The sequence below is a fragment of the Dermochelys coriacea genome, chromosome 6, assembly GCF_009764565.3.
Source record: "Dermochelys coriacea isolate rDerCor1 chromosome 6, rDerCor1.pri.v4, whole genome shotgun sequence".
In the NCBI taxonomy this organism is placed as follows: domain Eukaryota; kingdom Metazoa; phylum Chordata; order Testudines; family Dermochelyidae; genus Dermochelys; species Dermochelys coriacea.
In genome coordinates this window covers 29,939,162-29,960,746 of record NC_050073.1, presented here as the reverse complement: position 1 = coordinate 29,960,746, position 21,585 = coordinate 29,939,162, and the positions used below count along the sequence as shown (strand labels likewise).

General features: G+C 43.3%; 1 protein-coding gene across 2 annotated transcripts; it reads right to left on the bottom strand.

The window, feature by feature from the left end:
- Positions 1–2,245: 2,245 nt before the first annotated feature.
- Positions 2,246–20,027, bottom strand: WEE1 (WEE1 G2 checkpoint kinase). Of its 2 annotated transcripts, none has more exons than XM_038407145.2 (11): positions 19,153–20,025; positions 13,616–13,824; positions 12,863–12,929; positions 12,587–12,759; positions 11,186–11,307; positions 9,046–9,192; positions 8,571–8,666; positions 8,396–8,481; positions 7,971–8,141; positions 7,733–7,878; positions 2,246–3,619 (listed from the first exon to the last, which is right to left on the bottom strand). In XM_038407145.2, exons 1-11 carry the CDS (start codon positions 19,687–19,689, stop codon positions 3,469–3,471), a joined length of 1,905 nt encoding a protein of 634 aa, XP_038263073.1. In that variant the 5' UTR covers positions 19,690–20,025; the 3' UTR covers positions 2,246–3,468. The 2 variants fall into 2 exon arrangements, with proteins under 2 accessions (XP_038263073.1, XP_043373360.1); XM_043517425.1 differs by lacking the exon at positions 2,246–3,619 and adding an exon at positions 5,786–6,494 and having other exon boundaries at positions 19,153–20,027.
- Between the last annotated feature and the right edge of the window lie 1,558 nt (positions 20,028–21,585).

The following is a 21,585-nucleotide window of genomic DNA, read 5'->3' as shown; positions in this document are numbered from 1 at the left end:
AGAGGCATGGTCCTTTTCTTCCTTTTTGTAGAGGAATTGGCACTTAGTCCTTCCATAGAGGAAGTGCCCAAGGAGGCCCATGTTGCAGGTTGTCAAGGTCCAATGTAGGAGCAAGGGATTTCTCCATCAGAGTAAGTTTAAAATTGTTGCAGTGAGCGCACTTCTGCAGTATGTGCAACACACCTAAGCATCGGCCACATAAGGATTGGCCATCAGAAATTGGCATTACATCCTTACATGAAGTACATCTTTTAAAGCCTGGGGAATGAAAAATAGCTATTTAAAAAAAACCCTACATTTAATTAACACCAACTATACTAAAGTAACAAATTACTAATAACTAAGCTAATAGTCTAATTTTATTTGAACCTTTGTAGAGACACTGCTAACGGACTCCATCCCAAGCATAGGACAGTTGAGAAGAAACTGAAGAGGTCGGGGCGCGAGCATGCTAGAGGGGGCACCCGTGGCGCCGCAAGACTGCACACATGTGCCCTGACCAGACGCTACCAAAATTCTCCCATCTATAGCACCGGGATGCACTGACACTCGAAGTAGAGCACCCACAGGGACAGAACTCTAAGAACAAAGCCTGTGATTAGTCAATTTCATTATTTCCTCTGGATGAGTCATTCACAAAGTAATACTGAACCAAAAAACCCCACCATCACATTTTAAAAAGTTTTCTTAAAAACCCACAAAGATTGGCACAGAGACTCAAGACCAGTGGAAATACCTGACACCTTTCTTAATTGATGTTTTGAAGTAGTCTAGATTGAGAGAGTGTCCCTTTTAAGGCAGGGTACTTGGGACCCAGGCCCTGTAATTGGTGGTGGCTGCCCATGGCAGCAAACACCAAGAGACATGGTGCACAGCAGATGGGTGCTAACTGGCTACCTATTGATGCCACAATACCCACCAAGATCAATCCATATAGGTCCTGGCCACTTCCTTCTCCTTTTTAGGACATTCAACAAAACACGTTAACTATTGTGGGAGGGTTCCATCATTTTTGTAGGAGAAAGAGGATTTAGAAAAGTTTGGTTGATTCCAACCCAGTATAATCTTTTGCTTGAAAAGTCTATTTACTTAATTTTCAATTGTTTAAATGAATATACTTTTTTGGGAGGGGACTCATATGTAGCACAATGAAATTCTGTTTTTGCAGTAAAGATACAACAAAAAGACCTTAATTCTCCTCCACATGTAATTAATCCCGCCCCCAAAAACAAACAAAATCACAGTGCCTCTTTACAGAGCTTTATACAAAGATGGCTTCATTTGTTAAAGACACACAATGATGTAATCCAGGATATGTATGCTGATATTTTTCTACTTGGCAGGTCCTACACTTAAATTCAGATAAAGTGAATACGTTTGTACCTTTTTATGACAAAAGTTTTCAAAGACTTGTCATCTTATTATTCTTTGCATTAGAAAGTCAAGATTTCTGTAATCTTATTTTCCTACAAGGGTACAGACAATTAAATCAATACAAGCATTTGCTGCCCGGACTGTGGAATATGAATATATAAAGATAATTAGCTCTCAGATTTAAGAACCCTTTCTTGTTAATACCCATTTAACTCAAACACCCTAATAGATAAGATTGTTAAAGATTGTCACCTGTGACTCCTTAAAATTAAGGCAGTTTCAGAGTTGTCCATAAAGACTTTAGCATAGGGCAATAAGCCTATTACCTTTTCCTTAACCATACACATACAAAATACCCTCTTCTCTCCACTCCTCACCATACACCCCTTGGGATTGAGTCACCTGTCTCACAAAGAATCCCATCCTACCTTTCATTCAACTATTCCCTTACCCTTCCCTCTCCTTCCCACCCAATTAACCTGAATGATTCTCATTCATTCTTCCCCCAATCAATCAATTCTCATCCTTACCTCCACTAGATCTACTACGTAAGAAGCAGCTCTTTCAAAATTGATTCTTTTATCCTCAGCACTTGTTGCCTGGACCAGCTTCAGAGCTGCGAAAGTCACCTCAGCCTCTCTCCATCCATCCTGGCTGCACTGCTTACAGGTGCCATTTCTCAAATTATAGTGGGCTGCAGAGAGGTGGACAGCATTGCTGTACTCCTCCCCTATGATAAGCATCCATAGCCATAGGCCTTCCGTAAGCGAGGTAGGACCATTGGAGTAGGCAGGCCACGTCAGGACTAGCCATGATATACTATAGATATTTTATTTCCACAACTTTAAAGCCAAACAAATATTAGACACTATTAAGCTCAACCTGACTTTTAATATTCCAATTAAATACTAATACAAGTAAGTGAAACACAAACGGGGAACATTGTTTAAATCAAAGCTAATGAATAGGGACATGCCAGTAACAAACAAATTCCATTTTTGGCAATATCTGTCAGCTTTTAACTAATATCAGAAAAAGTGATTAGACAGCCAAATTGTATTCAGTTCAGAACTTGTACTGGAATAGATTCAATTCAGTCTTCTGGCATCCCAGACTGCAGTTTAGTATGGTATACTATGAGCAAGATCAAACAGTTATGTACATGAACATTGAACAGCCAAAATACTTACACTAAACAGCACAAGTATGTACAGGTACTCCAACAAAAATATGCAATAGCCATACAAACATGAAACTGAAGGGAGGGAGAAGAGGAAAACCCCAACATTCAGAGAACTTTATTAAAAAATTACAAAAACATTAATAGCTGAGACATTAACAATTGCACTACACTAATACAAAGTTCAAATATAAAATTGGTGCATTTAGTTCACAATGCACTAGCTTTAAAGAAAAATGCTGCTTTCACTAAAGGCAGCTTAGATATTTTTCACATAATTGTTTTAACAGAAAGCCTATTAACACAACAATGATTGTTTTAATGCTACAGTTTACAGCAAGGACAAAAAACTAAAATAGCAGCAGTTTCACATGGCATATACTTCCACAGGCTTATTTATCCATGGTTTAAGTTACGCCGACAAAGTGCTCCCAGTTGAACAGACAAGTAAAATTCACAATAAAAAGTTTCCTGACACCAGGTATATTGAATGGTCTTAAACCAGTCTCCTCAGCGTTCCTTCCCTGTTCCAAGGACAGTCTAATTTCAATAAAGCCCTTTTAAGATTAGGGAAAATATATTGTTACAATGTAGTAACACTAAAAAGCAGCACACCACTATAGTGGTTAACCCTGGGATGGTGTAACATTTAACAGTGTAACTGAAAGGCTTATGGATTAACATCCAACATTTTCAAATAGACCAGATATTAGAGTCCATATCTCAATTGTTAATACAGCTAATTTGCTGTATTTTGCAATTAAAAATCCTAAAAGTTATTTCTGTAAAACTAGAGACACTGATTGAAGACTGGGCAAGAAACCAGAAATTGAATTCTTCCTTCAACTCCTCAAAAATTCAATCCATTAAGAAGATTTCATAGTCTCTTCTCAGGTTTTTTTGGAATGGATATTTCAGTATATAGTAAGACTAACTGAGCGGTTCATTTTCTTTCCGATGAGTCGAGATGTTCTATTCTGTGTTGTAGATCTAGTTGCCATTCGGTCGGTGAACAACGCCCTCTCTTCTGCTGCAGCTTTTGCCATTTGTGCCTTCTTCAGTTCTCTGAAAGAGAAAAATCAAGAAATTTCCATCCCATACAAGACTCTTGACCAGGCCACAATTTATCTGGATTTGCATAGGCAGCATTAAAGCAATTTGCAGAACTGCCCAGTTGGTGTCTCCATTCATTTCAGGAGATAACAGGGAAAGTTCAAGATCCAATTTTTGCATCTTGTCTAAATTTTCTTACTTGGAGGGAGAAATAGGAAGGAAATTCCAGAACCATATATATTGTTGACGCTCAAATAAATACCCACAGATTTTTTTAAAATGTATATGCAACTGTAAATCAGTAGCTATTAATTAAAACATTTAAAACCACATTTCAGTAAATGTCAACACTCCAATATAGCTATGACAGCACTACATACACAGAAGCTAAATAATAGAGTTAATTAACAAAGGCCTTTTATTAACCTAATGAGGTGTGTCAGTTCAACTGCTTGTTGGTCACCAATGATAACTAAGAGATGGAACAAATTATTTAATTTTACCATGGAAAAGGGGAACCAAAAGAACCCATAATACTGGATGATTAATTGGATTGGTAGAATAAAGAATCTAATTCTTCCTTGTATCCCAGTTAAAATACAGACTAGTAGTTAATTGCCAGTACAAGCTGACCTTTAAATGTCCACAACTAGCCAACTTTTAGAGTGCTAAGTGTAGAGACTTCATCCTCAAGTCTAGCTACCCTTTTTAAGCTCTTTGTGGTCTGAAGTTTTCTGCAGAGATTTCAAAGTTTTTTCTTTTCAACAGACTGCCCCCTAAAAGAATGGCATCAGTGACAAACAGCCCAAAAATGCCACAATGTCATTTTCCTTCTATAGGCCAATACAGGCACTATACCTGAATCTCTAGTTTGCTTAACATGTCCAACTTGAGTTGGCTGCAAGACTGAGAAGAAAGCAGAAACTGCCATGCTGGATAAGACTGGTAGTCTGTCTCATATCTCATCTCTGACACTGGCCAGCACCAAATGCTTTGGAAGTTACAAAAAAAAAAAAATTATATATATTATACACCCCCCCACCCCCCCACCCACAAGTAGGTAGTTTTAGAATAACCTGACCACAGGGAAAATTTTTTCTAAATTACATTAGTTAGAGGTTGGCCCATGCCATGAAGGATGAAGATTTCCAACTTCCTAAAAAGGTAACTTGTTTTTTCCCCCACTATCCATATAAAACATCCAACACTTTTGAATCCTGCTATGTTCTCCGCCTAATTGAGTTCCACGGGCTAATTGTGCATTGTGTGGAAGTACTTTTATCAGTTTTGCTGCATATCCCCATATTATTGTATCGCAAGAAAAAAATAGCAGCAGCTCTCCATTTACTTTCTCTATACTATTTTATTGTTTCCTTTGTTTAATCATTATCTTTCATATAAAATTTTAACGTCCATAGTCATTACTTTCAACCATTGCTGAATCTCTTTATTTCTGCTGTATCCTCTTTAGACAGGGTGGCAAGAACTCAAATGCTCTAGCTCAGTGATTCTCAAACTGTGGGTCAGCACTCAAACGTAGGTCACGACCTTGTCTTAATTGGGTCGCCAGAGCAGGTGTTAGATTTGCTGTAGCCCGAGGCCAAAGCATAAAGCCTGAAGCCTTCAGTCCTGGGTGGTGCGGTTCAGGCTGCGCTTCGGCTCTGGGCAGTGGGGCTGAGATTACAAGCCCCCTGCCTCCGCGCGCTGCCCCCGCCCCAAGCACCCCTGCGGCCAATGGGAAGCTGTGGGGGCAGAGCCGAGGGGCAGCAGTGTGTGGAGGCCCCCCGGCCTGCCCCGCCTTGGAGCCAGGTAAGTGTCACCCACCGCGCTCCCCTCCCAGAGCCTGCGCCCCCACCCCAAACTCCCTCCCAGAGCCTGCGCCCCCTTCCCATATCCCCTCTCATCCTCAACCTCCTCCCCAGAGACTGCACCCCATCCTCACCCCCCTCCAAACTCCCTCCCAGAGCCTGCATCCCTGTCCCAGCACCCACACCCAGCACTCAAACTCCATCCCAGATCCCCTCCCGCACCCTAACTCCCTCCCAGAGCTCAACCTCTCACCCCTTCTACACCCAAACTCCCTGCCAGAGCCTACATCCCCATACCCTACCCCAGACCTCCTCCCCCACCCAAACTCCCTCCCAGAGCCGTAGGCAGGTGCGGGGGTGGAGTTTCAGGGGGTGGAGTTTTTGGGGGCAGGTTCTGGGCAGCATGAGTGACATTATTGGCCTGCTGGGAGGATTTGAGGACTGGCATTGGCCCTAAAGTAAATTGAATTTAAGACCCCTGCTTTAAAAGAATATCAAGGACACCATAGGACTTTTTTTTTTTTTTTTTTTTTTAAAGTTGCATCCAGGAAGGGTGAGGGAAGGATGTGAAATATTTCCCATTACTGATAATAGAGAATTTTGGTACATGCTTCAAATGCTCCATTGAAGCCACACTTTGAATCTGGAGAAGTGAACCTCTTTAAGGGAGAGGCTAGGGACAAGAGGGTTTGGGCGTGTCCCTCAAATGGGTTCTCTTCACTTAAGCCTGCTTTTGTACAGTACAAAGTAATATCCACAAGGTGATGACTGAGTGTTTGTGACATGGAAGAAGTAATTAAGAGTTGGACCACAAACATTTCACCAAGTATTTTTCCTGATCAGATTTCAAAAGTTTGCTTTGTGAGGGAATTCCTTTAAAGTAGTCATCTATGTTCTAGTTAAGCTTCCCTCCATTTCAGAATGATGGACATGACATGCTTGTTCCTAGATCCAGAAGTCCTTCCCAGAAACCGCTGACTTGGTGAAAGCTTGCTTCCTCTCCCCACTTGCCTGTCTGCATGAAAATCTCAGCACTCAGAATTTGTCTGTCAACAAAAGCCTGCAGACTGCTAGATTTACTTCCTCCTTTCTGCAGTAAGTGTCATTTCATCAGGAGACTGTATGAGCGTAACCAACCAAAAGAGCACGTCTGCCTCTAGCTGTACCAGCTATAGCAAAGGCTAGAGGAAAAACTGCAAGAGGGAATGGTGGAAAGCATGAAAAATGGAAGGCATGGGAAAAAGTGACTACGGGCATCTATATTAATCGCAAATGATGCGCAGAAACACAGCAATACACCACCTTAAGATTTCTAGCCATTAGAGGTTCAGATGTCGACAGTCACCATAATTCTTCCATCTCCTGCCTATAATTTAGAGAATGACTTAACAGCCAGCTCAAAGGGATTAAGGGGGTTAATATTCTTCCTAAAGGGAATCTCAGTTAAGTCACACTCACCCCTTACTAAAACCCTTTTATTATTACAATTGAAAACTTGCCCAATGTGCTATTCACTATTTATGCTATTTACATTTTCATCAGCAAAAAATAAAACCAATGTAAAACACTTCATTTATTCTCAGTACTGCAATGATTATATCAAAATATTGCAAAGGAAATTTGACTTTAAAAAATAATTAGTTTTTTAGGATGTTCTGCAAATATTGCTATTGTTCTTAGGTTTCTATGATATGTTTGGCCCCTCAGAGTCTCCTTAAAGGCTCCAAGACAGAGGTGGGTAAACTACGGCAGATGTGGCCTACGGGACTGTCCTGCCCAGCCTTTGAGCTCCCGGCTGGGGAGGCTAGCCCCCGGCCCTCCCCCGCAGCCTCAGCTTGCCATGCCACCAGCACTCTGGGTGGTGGGGCTGGCTCTGGCCAGGCAGCACAGCTGTGAGCTCCTGCTGTTCTGAACTGCATGGTAAGGGGCGAGAGGTCTCAGGAGGCAGTCAGGGGACAGGGAGCAGGGGTCGGTTGGATGGGGCAGAGGTTCGGGGCGGGGGGGCGTGTTTGGATGGTTCAAGAGTTCTTAGGGGGGCAGGAAGTGGCAGATAGGGGCAGGCTGTTTGGGGAGGCACAGCCTTCCCTACCTTCCATACATTTTTGGAACCCCAATGTAGCCCTCAGGCCAAAAAAAAGGTTTGCCCACCCCTGCTTTAAAGAGTAGATTTAGGTTTAGTGCAAGTATAGTTACGGTGCTCTTATGTCCTATCTTTAGTAATCTTAAAATTTGAAATAAGGGTATAAATTTCATCACCCTAAAACACAAACCACCACAAATTAATTATGCCTGATAATCAAGGAACCTTTGCACTCACTTTTGCAAGAGTGAATTTTTGAACTTCTCAGCATTCAACTCTATACGAAGTTGCTCTGCACTCTTTTTGGCAGCAGACAGCAGCACTGAATGCTTGCCCAGAGCCATTGCTGTGGGTCTTCTCTCTGGATCTGGACTAATCATAACCTTGAAGAAAAGAGATTCATGTTTAAAAACCACTAACTACTTACAGTATCAGAATAAGCAAGGAGCCATTTGCATACAACAACAATTCTTACTTTTAATAACTCCAATAATTCTTGAGAAAGAACTTGTGGTATTCTAGGCAGTTTTCCTTGTCGAATTTCATGCCATTGGTCTCCATTAGTCGGAAGTGGTTCAGCACCAGCAGCACACACAACAGTTAGAGCAAGAGCAAAAATATCAGCTTTCGGCAAGTGAGTGTAGTTCTGCAAAGAAAAAGTTAAACTTTCTGTGAATACCCACACCAGAATAGAAACTGGACATATGACTAATTTGGAAATAGAGACATCCAAAGCATCTATCTTCTCGAATTCCAAAAGGTGAGCCATTTAGAAAAACTCACGTTTTACAAAACAAATAGTTATTTCTACTTGTGGGTGATTAAATAAAAAAAAACTGCAAAAACATCATGCAGACTTAAACCTTATTTTAGCTTCAATTAGCAAAACAATGCTGTTACCTCTTGTAAAACTTCATTTGCAAGAAAACGGCTATCTCCTTCCTCTACTTGTGGACTAGATACTCTAGTTACATGACCAAGATCACCTAAAAGGAATAGTTAAGGGGAAAAGTTATTATTCAGAAACCAAATGAATTATATCATCTGATCTTTAACCATGCAGCATTTGCCTTACCTATTTTAAATACAACTTTGTCAGAAGACCAGTCATCATCATCACCTTCCTCTGATGTCATACTTGGAACTGATGTCCTAGATATGAAGATATTACCTGCAAAGAACAATTCCAGATCTAAATTTTACCTCATTTGATTTCTCAGACAACTGTATTTATAAAGAAACTGGTTTCATTATATACCATTTCCTAGAGTAAGACAAACTAGAGAGCAGAAACCACCACATGGAACAGAAGCAAAATTTTTTGGCAAGTCAACAAACTTGGTTCCACAGAAATGATGCAGGATAAACTTAAAAGCACTTTAATTATGCTAGCCAATTTTAAAATTGATCTCTTTGATGGTCTGAGTAACAACACAAAGAATTTACAGTTATTGAGGTGTGGCTGACTGCTTATTTTTCTGCAACAGACTAAACCATCTAAAGAAATTGTAAATATAACTTCAATAGAGTACAGTAGTTTACATACTTACTAGGCTTTATATCCATGTGTACCAGTGACATTGAATGAATATACTTTAAGCCACGAGCCACCTGAAGTAGAAGATCTTTCAGCTCAGGTTCAGTAAAATAGCGCATATTTCTGTAGTTTTCACTTATGGCATCAGCTAAACTGCCACCTAAGACAAAGCCAAAATACGTCAACTACCTTCTTCCACAAGTGTTTTTACGTAAAACGAAGGTGGTTTCCCATACAGCAGAGATTCCCAAAACATGGTTCGTGGACCACCGAACACTGCTGGTGGTCTAGAGCAGGGGTTCTCAAACTGGGGGTTGGGACCCCTCAGGGGGTCACAAGGTTCTTACCTGGGGGGGTCGCAAGCTATCAGCCTCCACCCCAAACCCCGCTTTGCTTCCAGCATTTATAATGATGTTAAATATATAAAAAGTGTTCTTAATTTATAAGGGGTCACACTCAGAGGCTATGTGAAAGGGGTCACCAGTACAAAAGTTTGAGAAACACTGGTCTAGAGAGCTGGATGGTCACATGGTATACCTCTTTCTCCTTATTCCCAGCTTCTACATTGAAATATATGTAAAGTAATTGTAAGCAATCACTGTAGTTGCCATGGGATCCCAAGTGTGAAGAAACTGCTCCAAATAGCCATGAATTGGAGGCCATGTCACCCATATAATATGTATTAGAATATTTTCTTCAGCATAAGAGCTTTGGAAGATTTGGCCCTGTTAATATTGTGGTGAAAGCCTCAATTTTTGGAACCTCCTGTCTTGGGACTAGAATGTAGGCTACAGAGAGGGCAACAGTTATCTGCAAAAGGAAAACCAAAAGGCACTGAATATCTAACCCTAAACCACAAAGGTGTAGATTTAGTCTGTGCTGGTGAGTTGACACACACAGGAAAAGTATTAAATTCAAATAAGGAGAACTGAGCATGTCCTCCTTAAGCATGACCTTTCTTGGATGCTGTCCACTTTTTCTTTGGATGAAGTCATTTAATCTAATTTTTTTGTTTTAAACCCATTTAAGGGACTTTGGTAAGACACCACAGAATTTTCCCTGAGAAAAAAGTTATTTGAGTTGGCTTTTTCACATTTAGGAAGTCAGCTCATGGCACTGAGCAAAAAGAAAGAAAGAAAGAAAAAAAAAAGCTACCCCTACTGCTTTTGTAAGTGGAAGATAAATACACTTTGCACTAGCAGCACTTTTCAAAGAAGTCTCTCAGTTGATAAGAGTATTTCTCTCTCCCTCCCTCCCCTACCCCATCTATAAAATGGAAAACAGTAATTAAGTGATTTACTCATGGTCCCAAAACAATTCAATACAGAAATATTCCTCAAATCTTTATACACAAGTAATAGTTCAGAGTCAACATACTTTCTGATATTAACATAAAAAGCAATACAGAAAGTTAGTTTAAAATCAAAATCACTTCTGGTTTGTGACTTAGACCCAGCTGCTGATCCAAATGAAGGCTGAGCTATTCAATTAAAATGGTGGAAGACCTGGGGCGGGGGGGGGGGGGGGGAGAAGAGGAGGAAAGAGGGAGAAAATAAAAATAAAAAAAAAACCCCCCACCTGTTTCTCACCTGCCCCTTAAATAAAGGGTGCCAGGAATTCTGATAGGGGAAGAGGGATTTTCTTTTTAGTTTAGTAGCAACGTAATTGTTTTACTGTACTTCAGTATGTATGGGCCTAGTAGTACAATAGTAGAATATGTCCAAAGTAAAATTTAAAAAAATGTTTTCCCCATAAGGAATACATTAATTTGCTTAGAAAAAATGGTTATGCTCTGCAATATTTACTTTATCAACCAGGGAGTAGTCAAGCAGCCCCATGGCTCACCAATTGTTACGTGCAAGGGGAGAAACCTTTTGCTATGTCCTCTTTTTTAGAGAATTTTGTTTTATTCGAGTATTTTGTTTGATCAAGTTTAGTGATTCAGGTTTTTAGATATATAAAATAGTCCTACCAAAAGGGACTGCACATTTGTGTAACTCCATCTCTTTCACATTTAGAAAAGAGTATCTCCTATAACCAGTGCCATCCACCCCTGGCTAATGCTCCTGAGAGACTTGCCAGTTCAAACCCTACAGGAAAGTTTAGAAGACCTACGGTTCATAGCAAGTTGACTGATAACAGGTTTTTCTTACCATTACAATATTCATTCTGTATAAGCATGTGATCGTCTTCTGCCCAGGCAGAGTAGTACCTGACTACATGAGAATGCTGCCCCAAAACTGCATGTGCATAGACCTCTCTTAAAGCATTCTGCCTATTATAAATAAATTTAACAAAACAAAAACAAAAAACAAATATTTAGTGATAGTTTAAGTTTATTTCAGAATATCTAAATTTAGGTCTGCTAGAAGTTGCTATTATATATATTTTATACACACACACAATCTTTATACAGTGGTCACATGGCTACTGCCTTAAAGGCACATTAAACACAGAGCCTGAAAAAGGGTATTCATCTGTCAATACTGCTTTGTTATCAAGCAACTGATCTAACACCACTCACCCCTGAAAAGAAGAAACAATTCACCTTGCCATTATAAACTTAAGGCTGATGTCTTTTAATGAATTTACAGATTTAATTGGGTGGTATCTGAAGTTACATTTGCATTGATGTCAGTGACTGAGTATTTAAGTTTTAAAATAATTTATACTATACTATATAAAGATTAATCACTGGGTAAAATACTACAATACAAGCTTTTGTTGTAGATCAGGTTGTATGGCTCCATTTCAAGAACAACTGAGCCTTCACCACTGGTAGAGGCTAGAAGAAAGGGCTGCAAATTAACTATGCATTTAAAGCACCATTGCCATCGTTTCTAAAGGCCTGCCATTGAACAGTTTCAGAAAAGGCTCCTGATGATACAATCTTTTGGTCCAAAGTTTAAAAGGGAACTAAACATTTATGGGTTAAATGAAAGAATTAAGATTGTGAACAAACAGTACCATAAATGTATGTTTTAAAGACTTCAGTATTTTGGATTTAAGTATTCCCTTGAAGTGTTGTAAACTAAATAGCATTGTGCAAGTGCACAAGAAAGAGAAAAAGAAACTAGCCTACTCAACTACTTTATCCCTGACTCAAAACTGGACATGGAGCAATATTTAACATTTTGCACTTCTGTAAAGCCTTCCCAGCAGGGGTCACAAAGGGCTTTACAGACATCAGTGCAACATATATACCATTAATGGAAGGAAGTATTATCCCTACTTTATAGATGACTAGAGTGATTTACTTAAGATCATACATGATGCCTGTGGCAGAGCTGGGAATAGAACCCAAATCTCTCTTCCCACTTCACATAACCCACAATATTACCCTTTAACTTCAGAAAGACTGATGAAAAGTTAGTTTTAGATTTCTATTTTAAAGGTGTTAGTTGTAAAGCAGATAAACACTTGCAAACTTGTATTCATCCTGAAAGTCTCATTTTAATGCATACACCGGAACAGTTGATGTAAGAGAAGCAAAAAAGTAAAAAGGCAACCAAGAGTTAGTAGCTAGCTTTTAATAAAATAAAACACATACTCACTCATCAACTGAGCCAGCTAAGGGCTTCTTGGACCGTTTTATAGCATAGATACAGCCATCAAGTCTTTTTACACATTTAAACACGGAACCAAATTCTCCAGACCCAATCTTCTCCAATTCATGAAATTCTGTTTCATACCGTGACTTCATATTACTTTCTGTTATTGTGATCCGCTGCAGTGATTAAAAAAGGAAAAAGGAAAAAAAAAAAAAAAAAAAAAGACTTAGGTTTGCAAATACACGCTACTAATTAAACACAAAACTATAAGCATGTTACCTTGGCAGGTCTGATAGTTTCATCTTCAAGCTCTCCATCACTTGCTTCCATGTCCTCCCCACAAGAGCTGAAAGTTACATTCATAATATATTTATTTATTGAAAAAATAAGTCTTGATGATCTTAAAGACAGACCATACGAATTCCAATTTTTACATTCTATCAAGGCCAAGCTAATGGAAAACCAAACCAAAAAGTCTGGAATGTGAAATCACACAAGGTAATACCCACCTACAAAATGTAGCTCTCTTGCATATATTTGTCTATTGTTTCTAGGAGATTAACAACTGCTGCAGCTGATGCCCACTGCTAAATGGCTATTCTATCACCCCCCTTTCTGGTTTCTATGTAGCAGAATCAAGACAACTATTACTACTTGACTCATCGTACAGTTGCTGGTTTCCCATCCTAACTCAAATCCTTGTCTGGACAACATGGTTCACCTGTTAATTCTTCTCCTAATCCAAGGATTCTCTAAACCGATTTTACCTTCCATCTGACAAATCCCACTGCAGATTATGGTCATGCACATCACACTGTACCCCAGCGCAACCCAGAAAATATATTTCTGGATGTCATTCACCTTGAAGATACCCATTGTTATTAAATCCAGAATGTACATTTTGGATCTGTTGATTTTAGGGAAAACAACAAGAGATTTCCTAGGAAATTTAGGAATACAATATATATATATATTTTTTTACAACTAAAAATAGTTTAAAATAAGCTCGATAAAGAAGTATGAGTTACTCACTCATTCCAATGTGTTCTCTTTCTTCTACGACACTGTCCAGCTGAAGTCTGAAGGAAAAGCGAGTCTGGAGTAAAGGGATTAATGTTCACATGAGGTGTCCGTCTCATAACAGCATCCTGCTTTTCTGACTTCCCAACATTCATGAAGAGGGATCCTACACGGAGTTTAACGGAGCTGGAGCCCATTCCTTGAGCTTTGGAAAGCAAACTCTACAAAAAACAAAAAAGGCTCGTCAGTAATTTAGATACTCATAACTAGGACCCTACCAAATTCACCACCACGAAAAACATGTCATATACTGTGAAATCTGGTCTCCCCCCATGAAATCTGATCTTTTATTCTCTACAGATTTCACAGGGAAGACTAGCATTTCTCAAACTGGGGGTCACAAGGCTATATGCAGGGAGGGGGGTGTCACAGTATTGCCACCTTTACTTCTGTGTTGCCTTCAGGACTAGGCGACTGGAGAGCGGCATATGCCCAGCTCTGATGGCAGTGCAGAAGTAAAGGTGGCAATACCATACCATGACACCCTTATGTCTGCACTGCTGCTGGCGGCGGCACTGTCTTCAAAGCTGGAGTCCCTGTCAGCAGCTGCAGAGCTTCCTGAAGCTGGGGGATGTTCCTGGAGATGGGTCTGACCCGGCCCCAGGAGCAGTCCATGCAGGGGAAGAGGAAGTTCGTTCCTTCACCAACCCAGCCAAGACCAGCAGCTGGAGCCTGGCATACAGTAGGAGCCCTTGGCCAGGGCACCACCATCCCTGCCCATCCCTGGCTCCAGCACATCACTCTGGCGCTCATGAGTTAAAGGGGCCTTGGGCCTGCTGTGTGTGGAGGCGGGTGTGTGACCACAGAAACCTCCCCAACAACCACAGCACCCATAAGGCTGGCCCTGCCCTCCCCCCACCCCAAGGCCCTCCCATACCATGCCAACTCTCTTCCGCAATGCTGGTGGTGGTGGTGCTGCCTTCAGAGCTGGGCGCCTGGCAGCAGCCACTGTTCACCAGCCGCCCAGCTCTGAAGGCAGTACCACCGCCAGCAATAGCACAAAGGGTGGCAAAAATGCAACCCCCTAAATAGCCTTTCCACTCCCCTATGACTCCCTTTTGGGTCAGGACCCCCCACCCCCAATTATAAAAAATCTGAAATTTCACAGTAAATATCTTAAGCCCTGATTTTTATTTTTATAAATCTTATGACTGAAGTTGACCAAAATTGACCGCGAATTTGGTAGGGCCCTACTCATAAGTGGGCACATTTAGCTATGTTTTCCAGAAAGTTGTTATTAATGATGACTACTGTTTAATTAGGATAAGAGCTGCTTAATAGGAATGAATTTGTCCAATGTAAATCACTTGGATATGAATTTTTAAGCTTTAGTACTGACATAGCAATTGCCAGAATAAAGATAAAACACTAACATTTTAATCATTTTTTAAGTCTGGCAACTAAAAGTGACCACTTTTTAGTCAGGATAAGACCATACAGAAGGATGGAACAATTAACACGATTCTCTTTCAACAGAGAAAACCATGAAGCATGACTATATAGAAACATGCTGAACTCTGAGCCACTAAATACTAAATTACCACACATTATCGGCTCAGCTACACAGCAGCACAATAAAGCCTTGTTATGACTTGCCTATAAAATTCTCATGTTCTTCTGCCTTCTATAAAAAAAAGTTAGTCCCTATACATCTAAGATTAGCAGTACTAGTGCTCAGTTCTTCACTGATGGGGCACTAGAAATGCACAAAATATATGGGTTTCCTCTAAATATTCAGAATTGAAAAGTTCATATTATACACAAATACTGTAACAGAATTTCTTTAATCCAAGAGAGGTTTTCACAGTGAAGAAAGGTCACCTATTGAAAAAAATGAAGTAAAACCAATCTCTCCATAACCCCAACTCTAGTATTTTCAGAAGCAGAGGGCAATCTACCAGTCAAATATATTCATCAAACCTTCTTTGGAGGGGAGAGGTGGGAAGATGAAAGACTGGAGAACGGGTTATAGCCAAGTTGCCAAGGCTTCAACCAGCGCCTGTCATGACCTGTAATCCCTAAAATTGACCTGGGCAGGCACATGCATGCTCTCTCTCATTCTGAGTTTTCAAACACATCAGAGTTCAATGGCATACACCACCCACTAAGCATGTTTCCTGTTGTATTTGATACAAGCAAGCATTGACATTTAAGTCACACTTACATGCTATGTAATCGCATTAATTACATGATTGATCAATCTACTGTTACCATTAGAGACATTTTCAGATTAAAAGTGTTTTTCCAAGTGTACTTTTATCAATAATTAATAAATCAAGTAAGACTATTTACTTTTAATTATTTATTTACATTAGTTTTTAGCACAGGAAGTTAAAAGATTAGCCAATTTCATACTTATATAGTATGTTTCCAAATAAATAGTTTTCAGATTTCCATGTATTCAAGCAGCAAGAGCTGGTTTGGAACTCTGGCATGGGAATAATTGTTTTAAAAGTTTGAAACAGCTTACATATTCTTTTGAAATTGATCATATTTCAGCAGTCCCAAGTCCCCCTAGCCATTTGTAGTTTATAAATTCTAGGTCTTCTCCTTTTACCCCCCACAAGCAAAGTTTCGCTCATGTGTCAAATACCCACAAAACGAGAAACAATGGAAACAAACTACATGGTGCTGTCAAACAAACATGGAGACAAGCTGATAGAACATTTAAATGCATCAATAGATAAAACTTAGACAGCCATGACTGAAAGGTTGAGTGTCACTTCAATATACATGTCCACTGAAGCGTTTAGAAGTACTGGAAATATGCCTTTTACTTTTAGAACTTGTTTTACAGAACCTACTTTTTAAAAAAATCCACATTGGATTAAACGGATCCATTTAACAGCTCATACATATTTATAATGACAAAGTAATCAAACTAAATTGACAAGTCAATTACTGAACTATAATTTTAAGATCAAAAAGCGAGACTGGAAAACTCTTCTGATGTTTAATAAAATAGTGGCAAACCAACAGGCTAGTCTGATCATCTACTTTAAAATACGAATTTAAAAAAGTACCAAACAGACCGGATTAATCTGTTACATAATCTTAACGGACAATTTGTGGGCAGGACCTGGAAAAGATGCCAACTTTTTTTTTTTTTTTTGGTTACAGGCAAACCACATATGTTATGTAAGGATTGCTCTAGAATGGGCAGTGGCACTGGAAACACAGATGACAACTTTGTTTTTAATCCCAGACACAGAGGAATGAAATGGGGCATTATGTTTTATTAGTTTATTTTTGTTTAGGTTCCCTGTCAATTGCATCAGCTATCCTCTGCTGGTGTAGTTCTATATTTAAAGGAGCCAGATGTTGCTGGAAGAGTTTGTAAAACACCATTTTCTATTCTAGTTCACTCCCTACACTTAAAAGGAAACAAACCTATCATTACCCTTACACCAACTGTATTATACAGAGTGACTGTACCCAGGTCGGTCTCAGGATATTAGAGAGAAAGGTGGGTGAGGTGTCTTATTGAACCAACTTTTGTTGGTGAGAGAGACCAAGCTTTCCAGCTACACAGAACTCCTCTTCAGGTCTGGGAAAGGTACTCTGAGCATCATAGCTAAATGCAAGATGATGGAAAGCAATGTTCCCTCTAATTTTTGACAGGCCATGTGCGCAAAAAATTTCTTCTGTGCAAATTGTTGTGCTTCTGTGCACATTTTTGTGCGCATGGGGTTTTGCAGTGTGCGTGTGCACAGCTTAGAGGGAACAGCGATGGAAAGGACTGTTTAGCTTTAAGTAGTTAGCACATATTCAAGGTAGAATAATTCTTCAAAACAATCCTTTCCACCTTGCATTTAGCTGAGAGTACCTTTCCCAGACCTGACGAGGAGCTCCATGAGGCTAGAAAGCTTCTCTCACTCACCAACAGAAGTTGGTCCAATAAAGGATATTACCTTGCCCACCTGGTCTCTGTTTGGAGTATTGTTAGTTCTTATTACAAATCTATCAAACAAGACCAACAAGTTTGAAATAAGTGGAAGTGTAATGCAAATGTATTAATACTTCTAACCCACCATCCTCCTGACATCCAACATTTTGTGCCTGCCAAAAACATTGCTCTTCCAGTAAACGGAGTTTAGTTCTCTAGAGCAGTGCTTCTCAACTGATCTGATGTGGGAGACCAGCATTTTTTTCCCCAATGTGCGCACAGACTGACAGCCGATGGCTCGTGGATCGGCACCAGTCCACGGACCACCACTTTGAGTAGCACTGCCCTAGAGTATTTTCTCTCAGGCAGGTGGGCTGGTTCTAGCCTATATTAGGCAGGGATCTTTACTGTAATACAAGGTCCAAATTTCTTGGTCAAAGTATAGTCAAGATCCAGACTCTATAGAAACATTTTTTCACACCACAACAACAATAGTGATAAGTGAATAAAGAGGTTTCACAACCCATTCAAAAGCATCTGGAAATCATGCCCATGATCTGCCTACTACAGGGGTGGGCAAACTTTTTGGCCCGAAGGCCACATCTGGGTATGGAAATTGTATGATGGGCCATGAATGGTCACGAAATTGGGGATGGGGTAGGGAAGGGTGTGAGGGCTCCAGCTAGAGGTGCAGGCTCTGGAATAGGGCCAAAAATGAGTTCAGGGTGTGGGAGAGGATTCCAGGCTGGAGCAGAGGGTTGGGGTGTGTTGGGGGGGCTCTGGGTGGGGGATGCAGCTGATGAGTTGGGGGTGCAGTAGGGTGCTCCGGAGTGGGCCCAAGGGATTCAGAGGACAGATGGGGGCTCAGGGCTGGGGCAGGGGCATGGCAGGGGTGCAGGTTCTGGGTTGCGCTTACCTCAAGCGGCTCCCAGAAGCAACAGCATGTCCCCTCTCCATCAGAGGGGCAGTCAGGCAGGTCTGGGCGCCGCCCCTACAGCCCCCATTAGCTGCAGTTCCAGGCAAATGGGAGCTGCAGGGGCAGTGTGCAGAGCCCCTGGCAGCCCCTATGTGTAGGGGACAAGAGGGAACATGGCAGCTGCTTCCAGGAGCCGTGCAGGACCAGATCAGGGCACGCCCTGGACCCTGCTCCCGAGTGGGAGCTCAAGGGACAGATTAAAACGTCTTAAGGTCCGGATGCAGCCCCCGGGCCCATAGTTTGCCCACCCCTGGCCTACTGACTACCCCTCCTGTACAAAGAGCCACAAAGCCAGGCCCCTCACTACCCTTCCCCCATATCGCACAGACACCACAAGCAAAGGAGTGGATACTACAGATCTGGCCCACAGCAAGGGGCGTGCGAGAGCCTATGTGCACAGTGCTTTGACGAGCCGGGGGAGCAGGCGAGACCCAGCACCGCAGGCAGCTCCTCCGGGAATCCTGTGCACAGACCGCGCCACGCCCTGTGTTGGAGCACGGGGCACACACGTGCTACAAGTTACAACCAGCCGCCCTTTAAGGCGGCAAGAACCAAAGGGGAGCTGTGCCACGAGCAGCCCCAGCCGCTCCGCAGGGCACCATCCCCACCCCAAGGCCGGCCCCTCACCTTGGGCGTGTGCGGCGTGTCGAAGAGCCGCAGCTTACGGAAGGTCTTGTGGGGCGGGGTGCCGGGGCACTCGAGCAGGGGGGAGCGGGGCTCCTCGCCGCGGACCCGGTACCCGCCTGCGGCGAAATGCGTCGGCGACTCCCCGCAACACCGGCGGCCCTTGAGCGGCGGCGAGGGCGAGCCGGCCATGAAGTAGGCTCCGGGCGACTTGACCGGGGACGAGCCGAAGCCCTCCTCCTCCCACGAGTCCTCCTCATCCCCAGGCAGCGCGGACCCCGCCGGCTCCATCTCCTCCTCTTCCAGCGGCGGCGGCTCGCCCCGCGCCGGAGTGCGGGCTGCCGAGAGCGGCGAGTCCGCCTCCTGGAAGGCTGAGTCCTCGCCGGTGCTGTTGCCGCTGCTGCCCCCTTCCTCCTCCTCGTCCTCCTCCTCGCAGTCGCTGCTGCCGGCCGGGAACAGCAGCTTCTGCCGGATCGGGGCGGCTGCCCGCCGGGCCGAGACGCGCCGCGCCGCGGCCTGCTGCAGGCTCACGAAGCTCATGGCGGGACCAGGGCTCCGGGCCGCTCCCAGCTCCGAACGGGCCCCGCTCACGGGGAGACGCGCTCCCCGGCACCCTGGCTCCCTGGCGGCCGCTCCCACGCCGCAGGCCCCGCGCTGACCGCTCCCCAGCTCTGCCACTATCGGCGCAGAGTAGGCACCGCCCCGGGCTCCTCCTGGCCCCGCACCCCTGCAGGCTCCGCGCGGACCCGCTCGCTAGCGCTGCCCAGGGTAGCCCAGCTCTTGCCGTTCAGACTCCGCGGCTTTCCCGCGACCGTTAGTCTCGTGGCCCCTACGCCAGCCAATCACACACGCCCACCCAGTTTGAAAACAAGGAAGACGGAGGCCGGGCCACGCAGAACATACGTCATACGTTCGTTTGGCGCGAATGGGGCGCTGGAAGGGGCGGGGCTGGAGAGTCTCCTTCCGTGGGGGGGAGCACGGAGGCGCTGCCGGCGGTAGCCAGGTGCCTCTGTTCTGGCGAGGGGGCGGCGATGGCCCTGGGGTAGAGCGAACAGCGGAAGGACCCGAATAGGGCGCTAGGACGAGTGTGAGCTCTGACCCCGTGAGTCAGTCGCCAGAGCTGCTCCTCCGACCGCACCATCCGGGGCGGCCCCTCGGGGCGCCGTTCTCGCCAGGCTCGTGCAGGAAAGGTGGAGAGGGGCTTGCTGCCAGCGCGAGCGCGGGGTGGCCAGGCAGGCTGCCAGGCTGCTCCCGCGCCGCTGGGATACGGCTCCAGTTCCCCATCGCACAACCCCGCGCATCAAGCGGGAACTGCCCCTTTAACTGTAAAACACGTCGCAGGCAGGGAGGGGAAAGCTGTCGCGCTGGAGGCAGGGCAAAGCCCCGGCCGGCGGCCTTCACCCCCCTAGCCCCGCTGCACACACGGCTCATTGCGGTGGAGCTACTGTAAGCGGAGGCGTTGCGTGCTGCTGTTCAGTGCCCTCCTCCCCTGGCGCCCTGCGGAACGGAATCCGTCTGCCCTGCAGCGGCTTGAGCCCGTCGCAGTTGCAAGGAGCAGACGAGCTGCGCGCACCCTGGCAGGATTCGCCTCCAGCCAGCCAAACCCACGTGTCTCACGCGAGGGCAAACAAAAAATATATTGTCCGCTCCCCTTTTCTAGAGAGCGCTTCCAAGTGAGCTTCTCGGCTCTATGCACACGTGGCAGGATCGGAAGTCGAAGAAGGCCGACAGACCCCCCCCCCCAAGTAAAATGCCACTTTGCTGGTAGCCGTTAGCGGCGGGGAGTTTCATCTCTGCCTCGTTAAGAACAAAGACAGTGTATGAGCCCCTTTAATTCTTCTTTTAAAGTCTATCACTGCACGACTGCTTGTAAAGACTGGCAGCGTTGAGAAGGCTAAGATCTAAGCAGATTGGATTTTTTTTTTTAAAGTTTCTCTTAATACCAGAAGAAGAAACGGAAGATTGACGCTAGATCATCTTTTCTACTAACGCTCGAAATTAACAAATATACTGGTTCCCTGCACCCCAGATATACATATTTGTTTGACATATACATCAGTAACTTTTGTGATGATGATTTCAGGTCCAGCAGTAACGTGATTTTTTTTTTTTTTTTAGTTTCAGCACAGAGTAAGTTTATTGTTTTACAACAAAATGCCCCATATTAAAAAGGACAGGTTTCAGAGTAGCAGCCGTGTTAATCTGTATTCGCAAAAAAAGAAAAGGTGTACTTGTGGCACCTTAGAGACTAACAAATTTATTCGAGCATAAGCTTTCGTGATGAAGTGAGCTGTAGCTCACAAAAGCTTATGCTCAAATAAATTTGTTAGTCTCTAAGGTGCCACAAGTACTCCTTTACTTTTTATTAAAAAGAACATAATTGCTAGATGTTCAGCTGAGCAAAATGGTACAGAGTGCTTAAGTACAAGTGGAAGA

What these genes read in the sequence shown, in the direction of transcription:
- WEE1 (XM_043517425.1), bottom strand. Translation starts at nt 19,689, where the DNA reads ATGAGCTTCGTGAGCCTGCAGCAGGCCGCGGCGCGGCGCGTCTCGGCC. An exon ending in CAAAGTTGTATTTAAAATAG is followed by an intron (nt 8,482 to 8,570) that starts GTAAGGCAAATG and finishes TATTCCTTTTAG; the next exon opens with GTGATCTTGGTCATGTAACT. An exon ending in AATTATTGGAGTTATTAAAA is followed by an intron (nt 7,879 to 7,970) that starts GTAAGAATTGTT and finishes CTTTTCTTCAAG; the next exon opens with GTTATGATTAGTCCAGATCC.